The 25,761-nt window shown below is 41.4% G+C and overlaps 9 protein-coding genes across 9 annotated transcripts; 7 read left to right on the top strand and 2 right to left on the bottom strand.

The window, feature by feature from the left end:
* Positions 1-840: 840 nt before the first annotated feature.
* On the top strand, positions 841-2,575 carry EAF02_000758 (uncharacterized protein; the record flags this gene model as incomplete). The annotated part of the gene is made up of 4 exons (XM_038896806.1): positions 841-1,000; positions 1,071-1,664; positions 1,704-2,005; positions 2,093-2,575. The coding sequence occupies 4 exons, from the start codon at positions 841-843 to the stop codon at positions 2,573-2,575; spliced, it is 1,539 nt and encodes a 512-aa protein (XP_038763665.1).
* Positions 2,576-3,166: 591 nt separating this feature from the next.
* On the top strand, positions 3,167-4,528 carry EAF02_000757 (uncharacterized protein). The gene is made up of 3 exons (XM_038896805.1): positions 3,167-3,280; positions 3,381-4,023; positions 4,107-4,528. The coding sequence occupies exons 1-3, from the start codon at positions 3,230-3,232 to the stop codon at positions 4,187-4,189; spliced, it is 777 nt and encodes a 258-aa protein (XP_038763664.1). The 5' UTR covers positions 3,167-3,229; the 3' UTR covers positions 4,190-4,528.
* A 2,014-nt stretch (positions 4,529-6,542) lies between these two features.
* Positions 6,543-8,429, top strand: EAF02_000756 (uncharacterized protein; the record flags this gene model as incomplete). Its single annotated transcript, XM_038896804.1, has 9 exons — positions 6,543-6,786; positions 6,909-6,981; positions 7,033-7,116; positions 7,172-7,296; positions 7,346-7,485; positions 7,543-7,663; positions 7,728-7,836; positions 7,889-8,148; positions 8,246-8,429. Exons 1-9 carry the CDS (start codon positions 6,719-6,721, stop codon positions 8,427-8,429), a joined length of 1,164 nt encoding a protein of 387 aa, XP_038763663.1. The 5' UTR covers positions 6,543-6,718.
* Positions 8,430-9,313: 884 nt separating this feature from the next.
* Positions 9,314-11,305, top strand: EAF02_000755 (uncharacterized protein; the record flags this gene model as incomplete). The annotated part of the gene is made up of 1 exon (XM_038896803.1): positions 9,314-11,305. One exon carries the CDS (start codon positions 9,314-9,316, stop codon positions 11,303-11,305), a length of 1,992 nt encoding a protein of 663 aa, XP_038763662.1.
* Positions 11,306-13,189: 1,884 nt separating this feature from the next.
* EAF02_000754 (uncharacterized protein) lies at positions 13,190-14,661 on the top strand (the record flags this gene model as incomplete). The annotated part of the gene is made up of 3 exons (XM_038896802.1): positions 13,190-13,366; positions 13,422-14,376; positions 14,426-14,661. The coding sequence occupies 3 exons, from the start codon at positions 13,190-13,192 to the stop codon at positions 14,659-14,661; spliced, it is 1,368 nt and encodes a 455-aa protein (XP_038763661.1).
* Positions 14,662-16,080: 1,419 nt separating this feature from the next.
* On the bottom strand, positions 16,081-16,719 carry EAF02_000753 (uncharacterized protein; the record flags this gene model as incomplete). The annotated part of the gene is made up of 1 exon (XM_038896801.1): positions 16,081-16,719. The coding sequence occupies one exon, from the start codon at positions 16,717-16,719 to the stop codon at positions 16,081-16,083; it is 639 nt and encodes a 212-aa protein (XP_038763660.1).
* A 585-nt stretch (positions 16,720-17,304) lies between these two features.
* EAF02_000752 (uncharacterized protein) lies at positions 17,305-19,128 on the bottom strand (the record flags this gene model as incomplete). Its single annotated transcript, XM_038896800.1, has 8 exons — positions 17,305-17,658; positions 17,714-17,782; positions 17,873-18,276; positions 18,334-18,654; positions 18,712-18,771; positions 18,829-18,878; positions 18,930-18,975; positions 19,104-19,128. 8 exons carry the CDS (start codon positions 19,126-19,128, stop codon positions 17,305-17,307), a joined length of 1,329 nt encoding a protein of 442 aa, XP_038763659.1.
* Positions 19,129-23,199: 4,071 nt separating this feature from the next.
* On the top strand, positions 23,200-24,036 carry EAF02_000751 (uncharacterized protein; the record flags this gene model as incomplete). The annotated part of the gene is made up of 1 exon (XM_038896799.1): positions 23,200-24,036. The coding sequence occupies one exon, from the start codon at positions 23,200-23,202 to the stop codon at positions 24,034-24,036; it is 837 nt and encodes a 278-aa protein (XP_038763658.1).
* A 33-nt stretch (positions 24,037-24,069) lies between these two features.
* On the top strand, positions 24,070-25,100 carry EAF02_000750 (uncharacterized protein; the record flags this gene model as incomplete). The annotated part of the gene is made up of 2 exons (XM_038896798.1): positions 24,070-24,565; positions 24,630-25,100. The coding sequence occupies 2 exons, from the start codon at positions 24,070-24,072 to the stop codon at positions 24,920-24,922; spliced, it is 789 nt and encodes a 262-aa protein (XP_038763657.1). The 3' UTR covers positions 24,923-25,100.
* Between the last annotated feature and the right edge of the window lie 661 nt (positions 25,101-25,761).

Raw genomic sequence — 25,761 nt, 5'->3', positions numbered from 1 at the left:
TTAATAAAAATATTTAAAAATAATTAAAGATTTTCTTATAATCATAATGATTCAAATCATTATGATTATAAAGTTTTATAATTTAATATCAATAATTGAATTAATTATATAATATTTTAATTTGTATAGAAAAATATGAATTTTGCAAAGATTATATCACAAAACGTCACGGTGTGCGGTGAGCGATGGCCGTAACTCTTACATTCGGGGCCAAATGCACTTTTCAAGCATCAGCACCGAGCAGCCGCTCATCCATCGATGATACTGTGAAAAGACACAGGAATAAAATCAGGATTAAAACCTAGATTATGGAACTCAAAAACTGGAGACTAAGGTGTGTCAGTGCATCGCGGAAAGTAACACTACGGAAGTGAGTTGATCAAGTCTTATAACTCCGAATTATATCTTAGTTGGGTGCATGCATGTACTTTGCATACATACTTCACACCACGGATTTAGAAATATACAACATTGTGATATCCGTCTAAGCCGTGATTACTAGTAGCCCCGCGCTACAAACAAGGAGTGCCTCTGTATCTGTAATGAGGTAAAGGTGACGTATCAATGCAGCCATTGGTAAGACGAGAGTGGTGGGTATAACTCCGCTTTTGTAATATTCCAACCTTGCCGATAATTCAACTTCAAAGGGCAATTAGCTCGATTTATATTTTGACTCATATTGTGTATATAAGGTCTCCAGATGTCTCCTGGGTTTCTTATCTGATCATTCATTTGCATCTGCATCTCTCAGATCATCTACTATTGTATACACCAGACGGAGCTTCTTCTTAGGTGGTGAATGTCGCTTTGCTTGGATTTTTCATTCACAACACCGAAAAGATGATTGGATTGATTAAAGCTGTGGCTTCTGTCTTGGCTATTGGCTCTGGTTCATTGCTTGCAAATGCAGGACCAATAGTCTTGAAACCAAGAAGCACGAATAACTCGGATAGTTTCAGTATTAAAGCTCCGCTTGTGGTTCAAACATCTAGTGGAATTGGTAAGCAATCAAGCAATCTATATGGATCAACTTGACAGCCAGGCAGAAATTTGACTAATGTTCTCATAAGTTCATGGTGCAATCAACGAAAGTGTCCCCTTGACTCGACACTTTCTGGGTATTCCATACGCACAATCAACGTTCGGTAAGAATCGTTTCCAAAAAGCACAACCACTTCCTGCGTCCGCAGCGCAACAAATTATCCACGCCGATGCATTCGGTCCCAATTGCCCCCAATATGAAGCAACCCCTGCATCTGTCTACACTGACGTGAGACGTGAATATTTTATTCAAGGTGTCAACGGAGATGATTGTTTAAGCGTTAGTGTTTGGGCACCATTGTACCCGACCGAGGACAAAGTCCCCGTAATCGTTTGGATCTATGGAGGTGGTCAGACCACAGGTGGTTCATCTGTACCTTACCAGAATCCACAGCGTTGGGTCCAGCGTACTCAATCGCATATTGTCGTCTCATTGCAATACAGACTGAACTTTTTCGGTCAACCAAACACACCAACCGAAAATGCTGGGCTCTACATTTTTGATGCTAGAGCTGCCCTCCAATGGATTCGAGACAATATTGCCGCTTTCGGTGGTGATACTTCGCGCATGGTACTTTGGGGCCAATCTGCTGGAGCTACTCTGACTGGAGCTCTCAGCATCGGTTAGCCAGATGATCCAATTGTCACTGGATTTATCCAAGATTCCGGCGCTGTCGAGGGCCAGGGTGTCCATACCGTTTACACTGATACCACTCACTCGAACTTTACCTTTTTGGCAAATGAGCTTGGATGCACTGGTAATACCACAAGTCAGGTTGAGTGCATGAGCACTTATCCACAAGCTGATATCGAGGCGTTTATTCAATATTGGACTGATGCTGGCAAGACGCCTGCATTGGTTTTTCAGTCGTATAATGATAACAACAACACATTTGCGAACTATACTGCTGCATATCTCTCTGGTCATTACGCAAAGCTACCCAAAATATTGGGACATAACTTGGTAAGCTCTTTCTCTTCTCGTCTTTCCTGCTTGCTCATCAACAAGGAACCCTCCAAGAATCAAGCCCACTAACATGTCAAACCACAGATTGATGGAGCTTCCACCGCTGCACTCTCCTCTGGCCCTCCTGACATCGAGGGACCAACCCCCGAAAAGGAATTAGCGGCTACGTTACACGTTCGTTGCGGCGTCGTAGCCGAAGCGCAAATCCGACAATCTCTCAACGCAACAACCTACCGCTTTGAATATTCCGGCAACTTTAGTAATCTCTCGCCACTCCCCTTCATGGGAGCGTATCATTCCAGTGAACTGCCCATGATTTTTGGAACATATGCTGATGTTGGTGGAGACGGAACCCGATTCCAGAAGGATACTAGTGAGGCAATGCAAGATCTTTGGTTGGCATTCGCAAGGGATCCAGAGAATGGATTGAGCAACGCGGAGTGGCCTAAATATAAAGAGGGCAGTGTGGAGGTACTGGGAGGTGAGCAAAACGGTACCCTAGTTACACATTATGCGACGCCAAAGGCGGGGATCGAGGACGCTTGTCTTACTTATACTGGAAATTGAGGAGGGATTTTAATATTAATATTTATGATGACGTTAAGGATCTCTGATGAGGTTGGATCAATCGTGCAACAGTTTATCATTAAATATCCCAAAATGATCACCTCTCTATCTATTTCTCTGCCTTGCAAATACAAAACACAATGTAGTCCATCGACAGGGCTACATTACATCACCTCAATGAGAGCTAAAGTTACCACCCAGGCCAGGCGATACGATTGAACGTACGCTCAGCTGCGTGATATCTTGCAATGGATCGTTTGTTTCATATTAGATGTTTGTAGAACGCTGATGCTGTCGATATCATTCAGCTTACAGCTGATAGGGAGGTGCAGTAGAGCCGATGGGTGAAAACAATGCCATACAATTTCTTTTCTTTTAATGTCAACAATTTTATATTGAGACCAGATACTAGTTCAAAGAATATCGTACCTGTAAACATCGCCAAAGAAACACAAAAAATGAAGAGTTGAGAGGAAACATCACAATATCAAAGATTTCGGGAATTGTCATGCACGTGATACTAGTCTACCGAGGAAGCGGGTTGGTGTGGGGAAGCTTAGGCCGAGCGAAACCGGTCGGTCCTTCATCATCAAGAGCTTCAAACTGTGATTCTTCCACGACGACGACGAATTTTCCAATACCCCTACTATAAATATGTCCGCCCTAAGAATTCTCGTACCCGTAAAGAGGGTTATTGACTATGCGGTCCGCATTCCCACTCTCTCCGAATTTTCAACGACAAATCCAATCCCTTGATTTCCGCCGCGCAAAGAAAAAATGCCTCTAACTAACCCAAACACAACAGGTCAAACCCCGCGTCAACAAAGCCCAGACAGCCATCGAGACCAATGGCGTCAAACACAGCATGAACCCTTTCGACGAACTCTCGATTGAAGAATCTGTACGAATTCGCGAGAAGAAATCCGCGCCCGGCGGCGTCGAAGAAATCCTCGCATTTTCCGCTGGACCGACCAAATCGCAAGATATTCTACGCACAGCTATGGCTATGGGTGCTGATCGCAGTTTACTGGTTGAGATGAAAGATGGAGAAGAATTGGAACCATTGGGAGTAGCGAAACTGTTACAAAAGGTTGTGGAGAAGGAGAAGAGCAATTTGGTATTTTTGGGGAAACAAAGTATTGATGATGATGCGGGGCAAACCGGACAAATGTTGGCGGGGTTATTGGGATGGAGTCAAGCGACGCAGGCGAGTAAGGTGGAGTTCAAGGATGGAGATATAGTTGAGGTTACGAAGGAGGTGGATGGCGGAACGGATGTGGTGAGGGGCAAATTACCTATGGTTATCACAACAGATCTGAGATTGAATGAACCGAGATATGCGAGCTTGCAGAGCATCATGAAGGCAAAGAAGAAGAAGTTGGAGAAATCTACACTTGGTGACTGGGGCGTCGATGGTACCAAGAGATTAAAGACTCTGAAGGTCATTGGTAGGTCAATCATTTTATACAAGCATTTGATGATTCAAGCACTGGGTGGGTATACTGGATATCTACTAACAACATGGATATAGAACCACCGCCAAGACAAGGAGGCGGTAAAGTCGACGACGTTGATGGAATGATCTCCAAATTGAAGGAATTGGGCGCATTATAAAGGGAAGGGAAACGATCATGGATGAAAATGGGTGTAAATATGTATGAATTATAGGATCAGGCGAAGAAAAGCGTTGGGCTTTAGACGTGAGTAGAAGTTAGAAATGATCAAGTCTACTTGCACATCATTTCGATAGATCTATGACGAGAAACAGATCTAGTGCGAAATCAGCGCTCTGTGTATAATGCTTGAAGGAGCTCTCACTGTCGATGATGCTGTGCCTACTATTCAACCCATTGATCGCAAATTCATCTGAGTCGGACTTCGTGTAATATACTACGGTTGAAATGTAATGATTCTTTGTGTATCACTCATTGGATACTGCAAGTGAAAACCAGCCCAACACTACTCGAACACCGTTGGAGAAGTACTCGTATAATGGGCTGTACTGGAGATTGAATAACTGTCCGAATTGCGCACCTCACCTCCGATGCCTCCGAGCGACCCGAACTTCTCCATATAGCTAATTTGTTGACGTCGATCTTCCCCAACTTATTTACTGTCAAACTACCTAGGTATGTCTCCCTACGGATTATCACCTTCCTATAGTGGCACCCTCCGTACATTACGAGAAGATTATTTTGAATTTGTAAATCATCTCTTCCAAAAAACCCAAGATCATCGTCATACATCCTGAGCCTTCCCCCAAAAAGTTTAAGAGCATCAATATAATTAAATTAAATTTGTTGACATGATGAGATGTCTTGATTCTCTTGGGACTTGGGACTTGGGTATTATGGGGAGTGGTATACATCAAGGTGTATTTTTCCTCTCGCTTACATGATGTTATACCGGTGGATGCTATTTAGTGTAATGATTGACTCTTGCTCTCCTGAGTCTCACCAATCATCAATTAGTGCCCATGACCCTGAAAATGTGAATCACCAAATTTTAAAAGTTATAAACTTTGGACTATTTAATTTTGAAGTTCTGAAAATTCCTATTGAACCTTATTGTTTTCTTTTTTCTATTTGAAGAATTCGATAATGATTTATTAGTACAGTTCGCATCGTGAACCGAGTCGAGTCCCTCTGCTTGTTGTTAGTAAACAAAGTTATCAATCAATATTGAACACAGCTGTGTTATTGTTATCTACCTACGCAAGACAAATCTGTAGTGAATTTACATTGGATTTCTTTCTTCTCATTGTTCTGATAAACGTGTCGTTACAGCGCGCAAAATACACCATATCTACCTTTCCCTCCTCCGACATCATACCCGCATGTCCACTTCTGTTAGTACGGTACGGAGTAAGCCACCAACCGGGAGGCTTGGCCCTACGCTCTATCTCCATACCCAGACCAGTCAATTTGCCCAGTCTCCCTAACACAACTCGCTTAGCAAGAATGCGTTCGGGAATGCGTATTGTGTACTAGCAAGACCCCTGAATAGGGCGGGATGCATGAGCCAATTGAAACTACTCGTGCTACCAGAAAGTATATAACTCCGACACTAAATACATTATATCAGCTTCAATAGGCCAATAAAATCCACTGCTTTTTCTAATCTCACTATATTAAATAATGATTTGAAAAATTGAATCAATTAAATCGCTTATTTATATTGAAGCCCTACTACTTTCAATACAAATTTCAATAACTTATATCCCTTTTAAGTATTAAAAAGCTTCCCTATAGTGGTTTAATCCTATTGAGACAGGAGTTGCATACTTTCTGGCCGCACGAGTACGTTTTATTTTCTAGATCTGTATTGTTTCTAGTTGTGAGAAAGAAGGCTGTGCTGATTGATGGGATAATCCGATAGGGAATATTGTGTGATGGGGAAGCGAAATTATGAGTGGTGATCTTGGGCGAAGAGTGTCGATCTGGGGGGGAGAGTGGAGTTCAGTGAGGCCTTGTTGAAAGTATGAATGGAATAAAGTAAAGAAGGTGATGGAAAGAGAAGAGTGGGAGATGAGGTTCAGATTTAGACACCCGTATCTATGGGAACGACGGGGGTGATCGAATGAATATATACGAATTTTACGTCCCGAACACAAATGAAACTCGAGATTTGAAACCACATCAATCAAGCCAACAACGCCTAAACCCACAACAGCCATCTTCCCGGTCATTGATAAGAAGAGACGCGATTTCATACTCCCTACAGCATCGTGGCAAAGAGTCTGTACCATGTGAAATAACCCTTTTCGGCGTTAAAAGTCATAGCAAATCTTTTGACGTTCAAGCTAGAAGTATCAAAATTGCTTCTAGCGCGCTCTTATCTCTGGCTCGTGATCTTCCATTTCATCTTAGAAACGTGCTCCCGGAAATGTTAATTTTTGGTATACAAGAATAAACTTCCCACTGAAAGTTGGCTATTTTACTCATCCTCTCATCTTGCATTTCATGTGCTATCTCTCCAAAATTCGCCCCGATCGCCATCCCGCTAATTAAATTCGCTGGTGCGCTTAATACTTCCTTCGTTCGAGCCTATCATGATATAAGAATTGTCGGTACATGCACGAGAATTCTCTTGCAGAATATTGCATAGGGGAACCGTGAATAAAAAACGACTGAGAAACACGAAATGCACTCACTATTGGTGGAATCGGCGACTTGGTTCCCGTTTGTGGTGTTGATTCTAATCCTCAGATAGTATGTATTATCACACATTCACAGTAGCATTTTGTCCACCGCGATTTGAGGTTGACACTGTGCTCCCGGCCACAGTGGGAACTGAACCAGTTGCGAATAGAACTAACGAGTCTTCTTCTCAGTATTTCGAGATGGCTACAACTTGGGTCGGTAAAGAATTACCAACTACAAGATTATGTTATGCTCGTTGTGTTTGTAAGTGATGCCTATTTCAAGTCAGTTTTCTAGATCTAACATACATCATAGCTCTTCTACACTACTCTCATGGTATCTATAAACATTGTATTCAATTTAGATACAAATCTCATCTCACCAGCTGATATTCCACAAGTTCGTGTTCTAATCCAAAGTCTTCCGAATTGGAGAGCTGACAGAAGCTCAATAGCTCACTCCTGAATCAATTGCATCTCGTGTGAAAGGCAGCAAACTCGTGCTCGTAGTGGAACAGTCAATGATCATGACTATTTGGGGTGGCAAAGCTTGTTTGTTGTTAATGTATATGCAGATGATGTTTGTCCTCTTCCCCAACGCATGTTGGCTATATTAATGAAAGATATAGGCAGGGTATTAAACCCCACAATTTTGTTGTAAAACTAGTCGCCACATACGTGGGTACAAGCTTGGTGGTCATGGAGATTCTTTATTTTGGGGTATGGTGCAGACCATTCTCAAACTATTGGGCAGTCCCTACTCCGAATGGTTTGTCTGAAGCAACGTCTTTTCCTCTGAGATCGTAGACTAATATGAAGATTACAGAACAGTGCTCAACAGCTCTTCATCACTTGATAGTAAACGCAACATTCAACATCAGTTCCGATCTCATGATGTTGTTTCTACCAATGCCGATGGTCATCAAGGCACAGCTCCCTACCCTGAAGTTCGTTCCCATCTTCATTTGGTCTCTGTCATTCGTTTGTGCCACTTACTAACAGTCTATTTAGGAAAGCGCTTCTCATCAGCGTCTTCTCCCTTGGCACATTTGCCATCATATCTGCTGCAGCTAATAAATATTATTCCTTCGTGCATCCTTTTGGTGTGATGTGGACCTACGTAAGTTCAATTAATTGCTTTGTCTTCAAAACACTAATATTAATTAATGAAGTGGTATATAAGAGAAGCATCAACTGTGATGTTCGTGACCAATATACCGATGTGTTGGCCATTGGCAAGAAAACTATTTGGTTGGAGATCATGGTCTGGAACTAGTGAAGGCACCAAGTCAAAGAGCAGAGCGGCTCCTAAGAGATACTTCACCAACGCGACCAGTTCAAGATTCGGGAATAAAAGAGACAACTCGATGTATAGAAGTGAAAGTAGAGATGTAATAATACACGGAAGTACACAAGATGGTTCAGCAATAGGGTAAGTTCCTTGTGCCCTCAACGTCTCTGTTGAGATATTTCTGTCTTCCGAATTCGGTCGTCGACATCCTAGAAAATGAACTAACTGTTGATGATAGGCTGGAAATATGGGAAAGTAGGGAAGTGAGTGTAAAAACTGAGCAAAAGAACCCCAGAGAAGAACGTATCAAGAATACGACAGCCGTCACTGTCATTGGGTCGAGAGGCAATTCGAGCGAACAAGAACAAGGAAGGAGTAATTCGAGAACAGAGAGTCGACAAGATATAGGCCATGCATTATAATTGTCTAGTTAGAAATGAAATAAAAATATAATAGACAAAATCCAGGGCTAGAGAGCTTTAGATTCATATACATCGTGATATTTACGCAAAGTCGATAGTACTTGGTGAACTATAGCAAAACCTTTCCATAAGAATATTGGTTTTTGTAGTCTTTTTTAAGGATATATAGAAATATCCTTATATAGAGATTCTACTTAATCCCAATATAATAGTAATTTTCTTCCGATTAATTCTGATCAGGCTAATACTATAACATTTTTGAATTTCAATTGAACTTTTTTAAAATTCTAATATATTTATATTAATTTTGATAATTTTTTTAGTTTAATAAAATATATATATAATTTTGGAATTAAAAAATATAAGAATATTCTAATAAAAGAGTTTTAAGAATATAGATCTTTTTTAGATTTAAAATTTTTTGGAATCGAAAAATATATCCTTATAGAAAGGTTATCCTTATAGAGGGGATCCTTATGGAGAGGTTTTGCTGTATTTTGATGAGATATCTTCCAGTTGAATTATAATCTCAAGACGAAAGACGAGAAACGAAAAGTGGCCAAGATCTGAAAGCCTGGATATCAAGGCAAAACTACCTGTTCAGCTTAGGTAATCGACCTCATCCATGTGGCATAGTTCGGATGGTTCCGTAACTTTTTTCAAGGATCAGACGTGATCCTGACGCGTTGAATTTGATTCCAGGCTTTGATAAATTGTTTGCAGGACACAATTTCTAATCCTACGACGAATTGAAGAAAGAAAAGTATCCCATCAAGATCACAATTACATAAAACCATTTTACTACCTGATTTTACTATCAATCAATTTTCAATTGACTTTTCTAGAAATGCGCATTTATTAAGTTGACTTTCACACCATTTACAATGACTGATTGGAATAAATTGAAGGTCGTTGACCTGAAGGCAGAGTTGAAGAAACGAGGCCTTCCACAAACCGGTCTCAAACCTGCTCTTGTCGCTCGACTTATATCTGCAGAGAACGAAAATGAGTCGGAAAGTGACATGACAGTTCAGGATGATGCGAGCAAAATAAACCCAGAGTCTGCGACATCTCCAGATACAATTTCACCCACACAAACATCTTTCGAGACTGGCACAGAGCCCAGACCTGACAACACAGAAGAATCGCAAGAAAACACAATTCCTGAAAATAGTGAATTGCAAACATCACCTCCTGAAATTGTCGCAGAGCAACAAACGAGTCCGACTATTGAGCCTGTCGATTTGAAGGAGGCGGCGACTACATCAACTTCGGCTACAGATGATAATCAACTCCCCTCAAATGAAACAAAGGAGGAGGAGAATATTCAGCCCGCACAACCGATAGATACGACAGAGTTCTCTCTGCCTCCGTCGCAAGCTACATCTCAGCCACCCGAACAACCTGAGGGTAATCGCTCTGCTGAGCTATCCGTGGAACCGCGAGAAGCAATTGAAGATCGACAAAAGAGAAAACGCAGATCGCAAAGTCCGGCGCCTACAGCCACCGATATTTCTCGAAAACGAGCTCGACCAAGCGACAGTATCGAAGAAGTTGCGACTTCCAATGAGGATGCGGAATGGGTGGAGAAACATAATGCGGTTGACACGGGCGAAGTCAACGTTGAATCGAAGGAGGTGACAATGGGTGAAGATGGACCTATGATTGTCGATGACTCCAAAGAAGAAGTAATAGTCGAACAGGCAATCCCAAATACAGATGCGGAAGAAGCTAATAAAATGGACATCGATATCGAGGAACCTCAGCCTCGTGGTGAACTCGTGACAGCTTCACCAGAAGTCTCACGGCCACGCGATTCGAGATTCAAAAATTTATTCTCCTCTCCACAGAAGTCGAATGATGATACAGAAATGCGACATTATTCGCAAGAGCCTATAGAGGATGAAGGATCATACAATCCGATTCCTCCCGCTATTCATCCTGCAACTTCAGCTCTATATATCCGTAACTTCGTTCGACCACTTCAAGAACCTCGACTTCATGATTATCTCACAACTTTGGCTACTCCACCTGGCAGTGATCCAGATCCAGATGCGATTTTACATTTTCACATCGACCGCGTCCGCACTCATGCGCTCGTTCAATTCAAAACGCTCTCTGCCGCAGCCAGAGTTCGCAGCGTAATGCACGATCGTGTCTGGCCTGATGAGCCAAATCGCAAAGCATTGTGGGTTGATTTTATACCAGACGAAAAAATTAAAGAATGGATCGATCAAGAACAAGCATCCGGCCCTGGGCGGAATACAAAAAAGTGGGAGGTAGTCTATGAGGAGATAGAAAATGACGGTGATCGTCAAGTTACTGCTGTCTTGCAGGAAGCTACGGGGGATCCTCAAGTGATGTCTGCCAGAAAGCAATCAATTCCATTTTCCGCACCGACAGGGCCATCAAGGGGCATCGAAGGAGCACCATCTGGACCTAGGAGCTTCAGTGGCCCAAGAGCTGCGCCTATGCGGAACTTGTCAGAGCTTTTTAAATCCACTACAACACAACCAACGCTGTACTGGCAGCCAGCATCAGAAGAATTGGTTAATAGGCGACTAGATGCGATTGCGGCCATTACCACTAAGGATACTTTACGTCATACTGGACAAGACATCAACAGATATACATTTGAAGATCATGACAGATTTGTTGATCGTGGAAAAGAAATCTTCTCGGGTATCAGACCTCCATCTGGTCATCGGGGACCGAGAAATCAGCGTCCAGGACGTTACCAAGGTAGAGGTGGGGGCGGTGGTCGCGGGTATGGACATGGAGGTAGGGGAGGTGATCGAGGCTACGATAGAGGCTATGATAGAGGATCTTATGACAGCTACAGAGGACCCCCCCGAGATCAAGATAGACGTTACTGAGAAGCAAAGGAGAAGTAAGATTTTAACAGGTGAAGTTCTCTATACATAACTAGAGAGTTTCACCGAAGATGAGAAGGGCTGTTGCCCGTCGATTTGTAAGATGATTTGATTGTAATGATAGAAAATACTCGAAGTGACTCTCAATACCTAGTACCTATGATTAGTTGGGTGCTTGAGATAATATCAATGTTGTACTACTGCTATACATACCTACGTACATACTCTTGGTAGTGCAGTATTTCTCCTCGGCAGATTAATGTTTCTCGGATACATAGGGAGTACATGCTGTACGTTGTTGTTCAAGAAATGCCCGAGAAACGAAGAATTTGGTAATTCGCATGACCTAATTCGTTTTGCTCTCTCCGCCCAGCCACATGGCGGGGTTCTCTTTTTCTCAGCCCCTGATTTCCTTGAATGGAGTAGTACCCGACAGCTCAGCAATGAATGGGTGGTGGAATGAGATGGGGCCCAAAGTGTAAAGATTTTGCAAATTTTCTCGGGGCTGCACTGCATGTTATTGTTGATAGATCTACAGAGTTTGTGTGAAAATATGGATGTGTGGAAGGGTTTGTTTACGCAATTGGATGGATGGATGATGAAGTAGAATTTTCTGATATGGTCTTTCCGAATCATGATGAGGATTGGCTTTATTTCACATATTACTGAGAGGAAGGATAAAGCACAATACTGTAGAGAACTTTGCTATCGATGATCAATAGGTCGTCGGTATCTACCTGCCTACCTAGCTATAGATAATACTCAATCCGTACATACTGCACACCTATTCCGTACAGATTGATGTTCATGCAATCCGAGGTCTCTTACCTAGGAAATGTTGAAGCTCTATTCGGTATAAACGGGAAGCTGCTTTTAACATCCATTCTCCTGGATCTACGTTGTTGCAATGTGATTGTCAAAAAAACCAAGAAAGGGAAAGATAAGATGTGATATCCATCATCTCATTGGTCAATTCCAGCTTGGGGTCAAAGTATTAAGAAATCGAATTGCGTTTTATAATTGAAGCTTCTAGCGTCCTTCATTGGTTCTTCTACCACTTTTTAGCATTTCATACTATTGAGTCCGTCATCGGCTTTCTAATCTTTCCTTCTCTTCCTTCACTTCCATCACTCCCATCACGATTCGCTTAACTTTTTCTATCTTCACTTCTTTTTTTTTTCCTTTTTTCGATGAGTACAAACCCACACAATTGACCAATCACATAATTCCAACACAGCATTAGCTTCATTACCAAAAAGAACAAAGCGGCATTCAACCTTTTTTCCACTTGATGAATCTTTTTGACTTTGTACTATCCATCTGTCACACCAAAATACAACTCCACAATTATTAAACTTCCCACTTCACTCAATTCCTTCTGAACATTTACATCTCAACATCTTCAAAACTCTTTCTTCTACTGATCTATCAGATACGAATAGAAAAGTCGCGCGTATGAGTGGTCGCTCGTCAGTTTTTACTTCTCAGGTATGTTCTATTTCTTTGTCTTCTGGATGTAATTGATGTGAATGATGATGTGGATGAGTCAAACGTCATGAATTCTCAATTCTCAATTCTCTTATCTTTGGGCTTGAATTTGGAAGCCAGACCTTCTACTATTCTTTTCCATAAGATATGACTCTTCATCAATCAAAATGTCTACAGCAACTTGATCATCTAAGAGCGATTTGACTAACAACATGTTCTTGTAGGATTATATCTCAGGTTCGCACATAACCCTATCCATGACCCCTCCCAACGAATACTTACCATGGCCAAAATTCTAACAACCGTCTCCTAGATCACATCTGGAAAGCTTCAGTCAACTGAAATAGCTTTCTCAAACCTACCGCCTACTAAATTATACACACACAAACAACTACAATCATGTTCTCCCGATTCGTAAAGCCTGCAGCTTTTAAGCCAACCGGCTATGGCATCCAAAGAGTTGCACAACAAGCTAGATTCCTAGCTACTGTTGAAGGAAGTGCTGGTCGTGCCATGCCATACACCCGTCCTCGTGCTACTCCAATCTCCCATGACCGAGCTACATTCACAATCAGGGTATGTTACATCGGTTGACCTGTGAAGAAATTTCTGAGTTGACGATCTTTGACAGGATGGCCCAGTCTTCCACGGCAAATCTTTTGGCGCAAAATCCAACATCTCTGGTGAAGCCGTGTTCACAACATCCCTCGTTGGTTACCCTGAATCCATGACCGATCCCTCTTACCGTGGACAAATTCTTGTCTTCACTCAACCTCTGATCGGAAACTATGGTGTTCCATCATCTGCCAGAGATGAGCACGGACTTCTGAAATATTTCGAGTCACCAAACATTCAATGTGTTGGTGTAGTTGTTGCAGATTATGCAGAGAAGTACAGTCATTGGACCGCTGTGGAAAGTTTGAGTGATTGGTGTGCCCGTGAGGGTGTACCAGCCATTTCTGGTGTTGATACCAGAGCTATTGTCACCTACTTGAGAGAGGAGGGTTCTTCCTTGGCTCGAATCACCATTGGAGAAGAATATGATGCCGATCAAGATGAGGCTTTCGTTGATCCTGAACAAATCAACTTGGTCAAAAAAGTCAGCACCAAGGCCCCATTCCACGTTAGCTCTGCCCATGGAGATATGCACGTCGCAGTTATCGATTGCGGTGTTAAGGAGAACATTCTCAGAAGTTTGGTCAGCCGTGGCGCAAGCGTTACTGTCTTCCCTTACGATTTCCCAATTCACAAGGTTGCCCACCATTTCGATGGTGTCTTTATCTCTAACGGACCTGGTGACCCAACTCATTGTCAAGAGACCGTCTACCATTTGGCCAGATTAATGGAGTCATCCCAACTACCAGTCTTCGGTATCTGCCTTGGACATCAATTGCTTGCTCTTGCAGCTGGTGCCCGCACCATCAAGCTCAAGTACGGAAACCGTGCCCACAACATCCCAGCTCTTGATTTGACCACCGGTCAATGTCATATTACCAGTCAAAACCACGGTTATGCCGTTGATATGACTACTCTCCCATCCGATTTCAAGGAGTACTTCGTCAACTTGAACGATGGATCCAACGAAGGTAAATATTTTCCAAAATCCTTTCTTGAACACTAGCTAACAGATTATAGGTATGATTCACAAGACCCGTCCAATTTTCTCCACGCAATTCCATCCTGAGGCCAAGGGAGGACCAATGGATTCCTCTTACCTCTTCGATATGTACATTGAGAACGTTCAACGTTACAAGAAGAACCAAGCTGTCTACCCAGCCGGCAAGGACAACAGACCAAATCCTCTTCTTGTAGACATCTTGTCGAAGGAGCGTGTTGGTGTCGCTCCAGCTCAAGTTGCCGCCGCCGCTTAAGCTTAAGGTTAAATATAATTTAATGGGAATCTATGGAGCGTGGTATCTGGGATTGACTTTCACTGGCGTTTGTAATTTGTCAACCCCTGACAGGGTTTTTTTGGGAAGTTTTTAGTTTTTAGTGGTTCCAAATTAGTGAATAAAAAACTGGAATTAACTGCGAAACCGTATCTTTTTGCGCAATACGTGTGATTGTGAAATACAAGTGGAAGTCCATTGATTCGTTTGAAATTAGCTCTATGTTGGCGAAACAATTTGGCTGCAGCAGAAGTAAGATTTTACTTTTAACCGTACCGGGATTATATTGTTCTGAATTGACCGATCGTTGTCGAGGTAGGGTATTTGGGGGGTTGGGGAGATTGAGAATACGCGATGTAGAGGTGTAGCGATAATTGGATAGGGGAATTGAAGAAGAAAAGCGAGGAGAAAAGGGGAGGGGACGGGGGCGAACAATGACGGAATGATGGAATGAAATAACCCCTTTTCTTATAGAACTAAAAATAGATTGGAGAATCCAAAATATTTCTTTTCTATTTCTATTCTTCTTCGTCTTCTTTTCATTCCCGGTCTTTTGTCCAATGAGGAAGGGACGGAATGCTTTCCCTTTCTCACAGATCCCCCTCTCGTAGTCCTTCTCTAATGCCAAAGAGCTTATTGTTTGATATTCGTACAAAGATGGGGACATACATCATCTTACTCTCATATTCATTACGCAAATCGTAGTGAAGAAGAAAAAAAATGAGTACCGAGGTAGGGATGTAAAAACCATTTGCAGAAACCTCGATATGATGGATTGATGGGTTTCTCGCGGGCTCGAGAATATCGTGTTGAGATTTCGATCGGCTGTATAGCTGCCCTCTTTCTTTTTGCGTACATGGAGAGGTTGAGGGGTTGTGTTTTCTGTTTGGTTTGTGATGGATAGGTGATGGATAGGTGATGGTGTAAGGTTAATTGGTGGGGGAAATGGGTGAGGGGTGGGTTGAGGATGTAGCTTTTTTTAGTCTTGTTTGAGATTCTGTGGGTTGTATTATGTTTAGAAGAATGAATATGACCTGTAAGTTTGATGTCAGGGTCTCTACAGAAGCCTCTCTCAAGTCACTGGGGAGTCACCTCAATTATTGGAGATCATGACACTCATTGGTAATGTGATGCATTTTGAAAACAAGATTTATCAGACGGCGTTTTATTGTACTTGGTAGGGTGATACGGTTAATAAGGTTTCTTAAGCTTGGGCTGTCATTTTTTGTGTTGATATCAACTTGGTTCATAGATATATGATGGTTGTAATCGTTCTTGATCATTAAATCTATATGTAAAGAATCGCCAGCCTAGCTCATACTATGCCCTCTTATGATCACACAATCAGTTTCCCGACAACTTGAGCACAGTGTCCAAAAGGAATTCGTAAAATTATCAATTCTAATTTCTCTCGATATCTTTTCGTTCTTGAGGCTTTCTCAAAGATTCCTTCAATCCATATTCTGTTTCTAGACTTGTGGTCAGCGGTATTTCCTTCTCTAGCAAAACTAACACGCAAGCTAGTCCGGCAAAGACCCTAGCGATCTGCCACACACGCTTTAATGCTTCGCGGTATCCAGCACGAATTTTTTCACTCCCCATGCCCTGCACTGCCCGGCCAGCGACCAACATGGTGCCATTACGAGCGCCACCACATATCCCACTCCCAAGTATAAAAATGGCGACAATGAGTATGGCGATCCAGCTTCTTCCAAATATATTGCACAACTGCCCAAACAAAGGCTGGAAGGCTGAACTGCACACGAAGAAAGCATTCGTGATCCAGATGAAATTCTGGCCCATCTGCAAATAGGATAAGATTACAGGGGCAGCGGTCGAGACGACTGTGTTCTCGAGGGCGCCGAGGAGATTGGTAACACTGATACCGATGACGATACACCAGAATTTGTATCCACGTGCAAAGTCGGGTGGGGGTGATGGAGGTACATTGAGAAAAGATGATGGGGAGGAAGGAAGCACTGATTCGATGGTTACGGTTGTGTGTGCTGTGATGTGAACGGAATCGCTCGTGTGGTTCATTGTTTGCAAATTAAGAATGCTGGATGGCAACGGATGTTCTTGCCTACTTTGAGCAGAATATTGGGGCTTAATGACCGGCATTTATAGGTGGTCTTTGAGGATATTGCGAGCCGCGCCTCTGAGATTGCGTTTCGGAGTTCCGAAACTCCGAATGCCTGGTTGAGTGGATTGATTGAGACGGGTTCATGTATGTTGGTGATCGTTGTGATCTTAATGAGCGAAGTGACCACTTGATGTTTTTCTTTTTGTATTCTGTTCATGACTTACTGTGTAGCAGACTTGCCTGGAAAGTTTTATGTTTGATAGAACACAATTCGATTAGGACACACAACGACTATGGATTTGACACAAGATTCATATTTCAGAACATTCGAAGACATAGCACAAGTTTCATACTTAAGATCACGTTTTTTGTGAAAGTAAAATGTCATTTAAAAGTCCATGCAAAATCTTTGAAATTCTCTGTAGTGTGCGGGACTTTGAGTTTGCCTCTCCAGGAGGCGCCGAGATGCACAAGAACAGATTATCTGTAACTACATTGTTTGACGTATGGATAATATGACATGCTCGACTCGTTGTCCTTCTTCACTCTTCACTCTTCACCGGTAAAAATCTAACCCAAATCTTTGGTTTATTCCACATAGTATAAACAGAGAAATCTCGATCAAAAGATAAATCTTGCCCTGGCACTGCTTCTAAATCAAACGCCCACAAGACCTTCGCAAGATATAATTTCATCTGCGTCCATGCAATTGCACAGGCTGGACACATTCTGGGACCTTGATTGAAGGGTAGAAAAGCCTTGAGATTATCATTTTGATATTTATTATTGTATTTTGGGTGGTTGGATGGAAGCCATCGCTGTGGACGAAACTCGAGTGGATCCGAAAAGTAGCGTGAGCTGCGTGCTGGTGCAAAGTGGCTGATTTGGCAGATGTCCTGGGAATGATAGATAAGTAAAGGGTTAATAAATTGGATGTGAAGAGTTACTTACTCCGCGCGGAATGTAGTTGCTATCGACGATGGCCCCGGGACTCATGCGCGGAAGACCATCATAAATATTCTAATGGATGTGAAAAGTTTCTTATAAGCAATTATGTAAGTGTTTCATATTCGCTACTGAATCAGGAGTGATCTTATAATAATTTTTGACATTGCTCCGGATTTCGTTGACAAGTGATTTGTAGGCACTCGGTTCATTTAGTAGGAAGAAAATTGAGGAATAGAATTGATTTGACATTAGTTCCCAGCCTGCCATTAGCAATTGACCCGCTATTTGCTCCAAGTAATTGATTTGCTTCTGATCTCTAGGAGCTGGCGCATCTCTTGGGATAAGTTGTTCACAGTAATCCAGGTGTTCCGTCTTTCCCCTGCGTTCAATTCGTGAATGGACTTCTTGGCTGTTGATCTTCAAAACCCGTGGCATGGTGAGCCAGAAGGATGGTAGAACGAATAAGTACAGAAGTGAACCGAGGAGAGGGAATTTTTTGGATACTGCTTGGATCGTCAAAAATAGGTTGACTTTGATCACAGCATTCAATAGAAGAGAACTCTTCTCTGTTAATAATGGATATGTTAGATTAACGGAGCATAGTGGTTGGAAATACTACATACCATTTTTCATTTGGTTCATTTGACGATTATATGTCATATCCGCAAAGACATCCATAGTCAACCAATGTGCCCACTGACGCAGCTCAACACCCTCCTCATCTTCCATTGCTTTCATCTTATCAACAAATAAGTCAATATATTTATGCAAAACCGCTTCCTTAGCTTTAGCATTTCTAGCGCTGAATGCGGGAGAAAGTCTTCTGGCTACATCGCGGTGCTTGACTGGATCGATCTCGAAGGAAATTCCTCCATCTTCTCCTAGATCTTCGAAGTCTGTTTTGACAAAAGTTTCGAGATGTTTCACATGCGTTGCGTGTATATCTGGAAATGTTATGTTAGCTGACTGCCACTATTGTCATCGAAGTCGTCAATATTCACCCTTTCCCGCTTGTGGTATAAGAAATACAAGCTCATTCGGGGCAATACGAACAACGTCGCCTATGAACAATCAACAGCTGGGTCAAAGAGAAGAAGATCCGAATTTGTATTTCCCACCATATTGTTTCAACACTTCTTCGATCTTCCACGGCCATTTTCTGGTGAGCCTTGAGTTCGTTAGAATTCTAACGCATGCTACAAAAGGATCAGGATCTTACCAATTGTATGCGTACCAAATATTGGAGACTGCCGCTAGCTTGGGACCTGGGTATTGGGAAAGTGGATGGAATTATAGATTATAAATGCCACGAATAAGCGAATAGAGGAGCAACTGAAAGTGTATTATTATTGAGATTGTGTTAGGTTACGATTGGATGTGAAAATTGACATACAATTACGACGGACACCAAGAGCCATAGAGAAAAGTTCGCCCGAAAGGTATCTATAAAATCATGGATCGCCATGAGTTATTAACTTTTGCGATGTGAAGATGAATGGTGCGGTTTTGGCGAGTGCTGCTAGTATTGCAAAGTTATCTAACCAAGGCGAACTAGGTCATGAAGTTGAACCCTCTTTTCTTCAAATATTAATCGTGAATTCATAGACAAGAGAAATAATATTAATATACTAAAAATATATCGACCATATATTTGCTATTATTTGCTCGACATCTTGTTTTTCTCCATTTGATCCCGACGCCGAAAACTAATTGTTACTCGGTTTTCGGTGCCGAATTACTACAACTGGTAATTATCTTCTTCGGAACTCCGTCACAGTTATTTTCTCAACCTTGGAACGGTCTAGCTAGTTTACTACAGATCTTGAGACTTTTCAAGCGAGCTCAGGTCAGCGAGTTGCGCGATAAACTTGGAATCTAGATGTATGGCGTGCAGGACTCGCTTGGATATACTTCAATGCATACCTGGGTAAGTGTTGGATTAGACTCTAGCCTGGAAAGAAATTGTAGAATTATTCAACTATCAAGCTCCGCTCATGCGTTTGGTACTATCTTTTACTGCCGGAATATCATCGACAACGAAAACACTTACGAGAGATAGTGTGGTCAAGATTAGTTGTAAATTAATCATATCGATGGATTATGTGCGCAGTCATACAGAAAATGGGATTTATTATTTTTTGATTGAGTGTTTCCCGAATCGTCACTGTCTTTCACGTTTGTCAATGCCTGAGGGAATTGTATCGCTGATTCTAATACAAATTTATATTTGGATCCACGAGATTGATTGACTGAATCTATATAATGGTCTACAGCCATTATTTGATTGCTAGAGATGGGTTTATTCGACTAATTATTCGAATCATTATTAGATTTCGAATTAGATTGTTTTCTATTATGCCCTTTATTGGATTTCAATTCAGGGTATTTTGTAAAGCATTTAGACTCCAAATGCCCCTTTTTAGAGCAGTGATTGCAATAAGGAACTTTTTTGAATCTAGTCTTATTCGCATATAGATCGATTTTAGATCGCATTCTAGCCTCTTCGGATATTAGCTCGGAAAAGAGCTTATCCAGATCAATACTAGCTGTGTTTTTAGCTAGTTCTTCGTATTTTCGAGAAGCGAAGCTATCGAAAGAGCTAGGTAGGCCTCTAAGAAGAAACCATACTATAAAAGCTTCAGGAACTTCGAATTTCATCGATTTTAGGTAACTATACGATGATTGGATCGAATTAGTATATTCGTCCATTCCCTTAGAGCTAGTATAATTAGATTCTATTAGCCTATTTAGGTATCTTCCCATTGATTCGATGGAAGACTCTCCAAAAATCTTAATAATGGAGTCCCATAGGCCTTTAGCCGAAGTTTTATCCTTGAATCTTTCGACTAATTCGAAGCTAATTATGGATTTGATAGCTTCTAATGCCCTTCTTTCATTTTCTTGATACTCTGAAAGCTTTTCGTTATATCTGATTGCTAATTCAGATGAAAGTGGCTGTCCTAATTCGTCTATATATAGATTTTTGTTTGGTGGCGTTTCTGTACCATCGATATATGACATAAAGCCATTTATTTCAAGAAACAGCGTAGCTTTGTTAATCCATTCAATGTAATTAGATCTATCTTTTAAAAGATCAGATTTAAAACTGATACTAGAAGTCATTTTAAGCCCTTTTTGTTATAGGCTAATTGGACTTATAGACTGGATTGGTACTAGTCTACATATATAGCTAGTTTTGTATTTGAATGGATTTGATGAATAAATCGATTTAATATAGATTTTAGTCTCGAGGATCGAATAGACCAGCCACCTCTTAAATTAGCTCTTTATCTTATTCTATATAAAATAAAGACTAAATAAGCTAGGGCACCATGGTATGAAGAATATTGATATATCACCCGCTTTGGGTAGCGTATAGTATAGATATATCGTCTAGGGACCTAATTTTATTCGCTCAATTAGGTTTAGCTTCAGGGACGCAGGCCTCAGGGTCTATTTATAGGCGAATTTCGATATAAATTCGATTGAATCGAATCGAAATGATGATTTTCGACAGCTGAATGAAATATTCGACAGCTCAATAGCTGTATATATATGATATAAAGCCTTAAATCAAGCTAATTCCCTTTTTAAGCTAGTTTGAGCTAGCCGGGCTCATAACCTCTTAGAGGTCAGCTTTTATAATAATAAGAATAATTATTATTATTATAATAGTAGAGGATCTAGTAAGTTTGAGCTTAGGGACGAATCGAATATATGATATAAGAATTGAATTGAAGTCAATTTATAAGAGCTAGGCTGAATTAAGGTGAAATTGCTTGCTTTTTCTTAGGTTTTCTTTAAAGAATATCCTAGGTTTATATAATTTATAATGAAATTCTAGTAGTTTCCATACTTATAAATAAGATCGATTTAAACTGTATCTTATAGAATTATATTGCATCATAAAAAGAAACTATACCAATTAATTTGATCTGTTTTATCAACAGTTTTCCATATGCTTCCATTCTATTCCGTTCCATTATAAATCAATTTGATAAAAAAATACTATTATATAACTATATGATAATATAATTTTATAACATAAAATCATATTATACATAGATTATTCATCAAGATATCTCTTAATATCACGCTAAAAGTGATATCACCGATAGCATTAAGCTAATTGGGTTTATATAGGCATATTCTCTCGTGACACACCCCCGAGATTGCTGACTAGCTGGTTGTAGGCAGTAATCTCCGTACTAGCCTCATTGAGTCATAAATGCACAAATCTCTTCCTATCTCCATGTGATGCCAAATCTAGGTTCTCTTTTGATTGGATACAACTAGTATTAGGTTCTCTCTGGATACATCTAATAGGCTGAGCGGAGATAGTGGGGCAACAGAGCAGGGTCCTCACATTAGCTCCAATAGGCCAAGATCAGATGACTAATGTGGGTCTGTTGAAATACCCTCTTATAAGTGGGCCCACGAAAAACCACTACAAGAGAGTACGGTAAAGTGAAGAATTATGCCACTGCGCTATAAACGCATACCGGGCTCATAACTATCACGCTAAAAGTGATATCACCGATAGCATTAAGCTAATTGGGTTTATATAGGCATATTCTCTCGTGACACTTAATTAGTAAGATATTAATAAGTGATTTATTATAGATTTTCATACTTGTCATCAAGTTGTCTAAATGAGCAGTAGGGTTATTCTTGTAAATATACGGGATCTGAGACCTCAAAAGCTTTCAGCCACCACCATATCCATGAGCTTAATCTATATAGACCATCATAGAGCAGCGAATGATTCTAGTAGCTGTTTGAAACAATGGTTTCAGAGGGCAACATAACTCGGTATCGGTATCTACCTTTAACTGTGCTGATTATTGCAACACAAAGAAACTCCAGGAGCAGCAAGAAGACCAATTAAAACCCCCACTCAATCTGGAGACTCGAGCGGTTAGAGCACTCAATCTGCCCATTGCATGCATGTATCTAAGCCCGGTGAACGCTCCAATGAGAATGAGGGAACGTGAATTTGGATGGTCATGTGATTCTCGGTAGATTGTAGGCAAATGATTTTCCAACTGCGCCGCATAAGTCGCATACAAACGGATAGATGGATGATCCTGTAATCCCAACAGTTGGAGAAAATTTACCAACACTGGTGGTAACTAGATTCTGAGAATGAGGGCGATTCTAGCTATCGAGTAGTGAAAAATGGATTTTGTAATTGAAATAGATAAGAGTGTTGGGTTACGTAGTGTAAAGTTTACTTTTATAAAAAAGCCTATCATTTGTTCAGATATCCAAAAAGAACGAGTGATATAAAAGCTTTGGAGGCATACAGAAATTTGTAAAGAATCTAGTTGTACGATTTCTCCCCTGCTAAGTGGCGCAGGCGCTAGTACGGGTCTTCATCCCGCATGACTGCATCTTGTTTTAATCAACTCATGTTGGATCTTCTTTTGTTCAAACTACCCATATTTTCTTTCTAGCTTTAAAAATCTGTTCATAGGGCTCCGAGAGTGATGGATATGATTGCGTGTGGAGTTTCTCCTCGAAGATTTGCGTGCGATCGTTGCTGTGGTCAAAAGCTGCGATGCATTCGCGAACAGACTGACCAGCAAAACTGCGATCGATGCTTCCGTACAGATGCTGAATGTCGCACGAGCCCTGTCTTCCGTGGACGTAGCTATGTGGGAGACACTGCCTTTGCTTCTACAAGAAGCATAGGGGAAAAGGCAAGAGTGCAAAAGTCAGTGCGAAAGCGGCGATACAATAATGCTGCGCAGCTCCAAATGCAGTCACAAGCCAATACTCAGCAAGCGGTGATAGATACAGCTATTGTCACGGAAACAGCAAGTCCTTCAGGATCCTTTGGACAAACAGGGCTGATGAATATATTCGAATCGACTCAAACATCATTACCTGTGCCAATGTATCCTACAGACTTCTCAGACACAATGAATGATATGAATTGGGCAGCCGAGGATTCTTTATTTTCCGGTCTCATACTTCCAGATGAAACGGATCAGACCTTTCATTTATCTGGTAACTCAGGTACAAGTAGCTCAACTGAGGGTTATCCGTCACAAGCACCGACATATACAGGAGATCTTCCCTCTCGACCTCCGCCATCATTGATACTTTCACCCCGAACGACGTCTTCCACTTCGACATCTAATTTACAAAATCTCGAATGCAGCAGTCACAAAACATTAGCTACGATATCTGAAAACAACACTTCTTGCGAAAGCCCCGAAGGACAGGTTGCAGGTAGCATATCTATTGACAAGAATGAAGAGGAGACTATTGTCCAGCGGTTAGCCAAGACTAATTTGGATCTTGTTTCGCTGCTTTCTTGAATTGATAAAGACACCCCAACTGCAATCGTAGAGATGCTAGTTGAGCCTATTAATGAGACAAAGTCCCCAAGAACGAGGTTGGACGACATTTTAAACGGTACAAGAGATTTCTTGCAAGCTCTTTGTCTGCTGGCAGGCTCGTCTGGTCGACATTCAGCCAGCTCCCCTCGATCGTCTACTGGTACTGTACTGAGTTCAAATCCTACATCAAACACCACAAGACCTAATTTCCAAAAGAGTAATAAAGACTATGCAAATACTCTATCCGGAACTGATGCAAGCAGCACATCCTCGCCCGTAGACAGTTCTTCCTCGTCGATACACTCCGCCCTATCAAAATCTGATTCGCGAACGTACTCAAAGTATGATTTCGCAACTTCAATCCTCATTCTTACATGCCATATGCATTTACTGCGGCTTCATGAAGTTCTATTCTCACGCATACATGGCTTTCTGACAGAGATCTCGGACAGTGATGACCCCTCTCTCTGCCCCCTTCCTGGGCTTAGCTTTTGTAGCTTTCTATTACGTAAGTCACGCACTTCGGCACAAGATGAGGCCCATTTTGGTTTACCCAAATGCTGACTTTCCAGAATCCGGTAATCTTCAGGCGACTATTCTCATCCAAATTATAACCAGCCTTTTCGAACAGATCGAAAGACTTCTGGGCTTACCACGTGAATACTGGATATATCCTGGCGAGATCGGGCCGGATGACTTTGTTTCGGGTGGCTTGTTCAGTAGCGAAGAGATGGTCGGCATTGTAAAGTTTGCATTTCGGCAACAGGAGTCGGGCGAATCTGAAAGTCGAAGAGGCGGATTGGAAGCATTACGCAAGCATCTTGAGGGGATAAAACAATTGTTGAAAAATAGCATAGCACCTTAGAGCCAAGGCGAAATGACTGAGCCCACAAGCAGCTTCTGACTCGTTGATGCTTGAATCTCGAATGATAGATAATTATGGTCTTCCTGGAGCATATCATATAGATCTACCATGTCATCCTTATCACTCCACTTATTTTAGGAAAAGCTGTTGCCTTTGAAAGTCTCCAAGCAATGAAATTTCTTTTGAGAATATCTTTACCAGAATAATGATATTTGTTTCTAAGGTGGGTATCGACAAGGTTATTCAATCATCTGCCGAAACTATCTTTCTTTGGACGCTGTGACAGGATTACTTGTCCCATAAAAAAATTGTATTGAGGTATTGATGATAACTAATGCGGGTATAGAATCCTCCCGGTGTATAGTGAAAATCCTAACTCGAAAATAAGGATGAAAATGGGCTCTCGAGGCTGAAATAAATGGCGGATAACTTTTGTACAAGGGACCAAAGAAATTGAAGAGAAGGGATGAACAGTTAAATTCGGGGAGGTTAGAGATGAAGGTGGGATAAGCGCCAGTGCGGGGTACGTGCGGGTCAGTTATATGGGTGGGCTAGATAGATCTGTGCGTATGGTTGGGACTAAGGAAAATTTCTGGGAGGTCTTGTTTCTCAGGGTGCCTTGAGTAATCGCAACTCGATGTTATGTCATGTGTGGATTGTCTGTGGAGAGAGATATAGGCAGCGTGGATGTATAGTACTTTTGTCGCTGAGGTATGGACAAGAGGAACAGACGGTTTGCATTGCGATGGATAGTCGCCTTGAAAGTATAACTGACAGATAATTATGTTGGATTTGTGAGGACCTATCTGTGAGTTGAGCCAGAGGAAGTGATTTGATGC

The sequence above is a fragment of the Botrytis sinoallii genome (assembly GCF_014898435.1).
Source record: "Botrytis sinoallii strain Bc 23 chromosome Unknown BSIN_001, whole genome shotgun sequence".
Taxonomy (NCBI): domain Eukaryota; kingdom Fungi; phylum Ascomycota; class Leotiomycetes; order Helotiales; family Sclerotiniaceae; genus Botrytis; species Botrytis sinoallii.
This window is presented reverse-complemented; position numbering and strand designations above follow the sequence as displayed.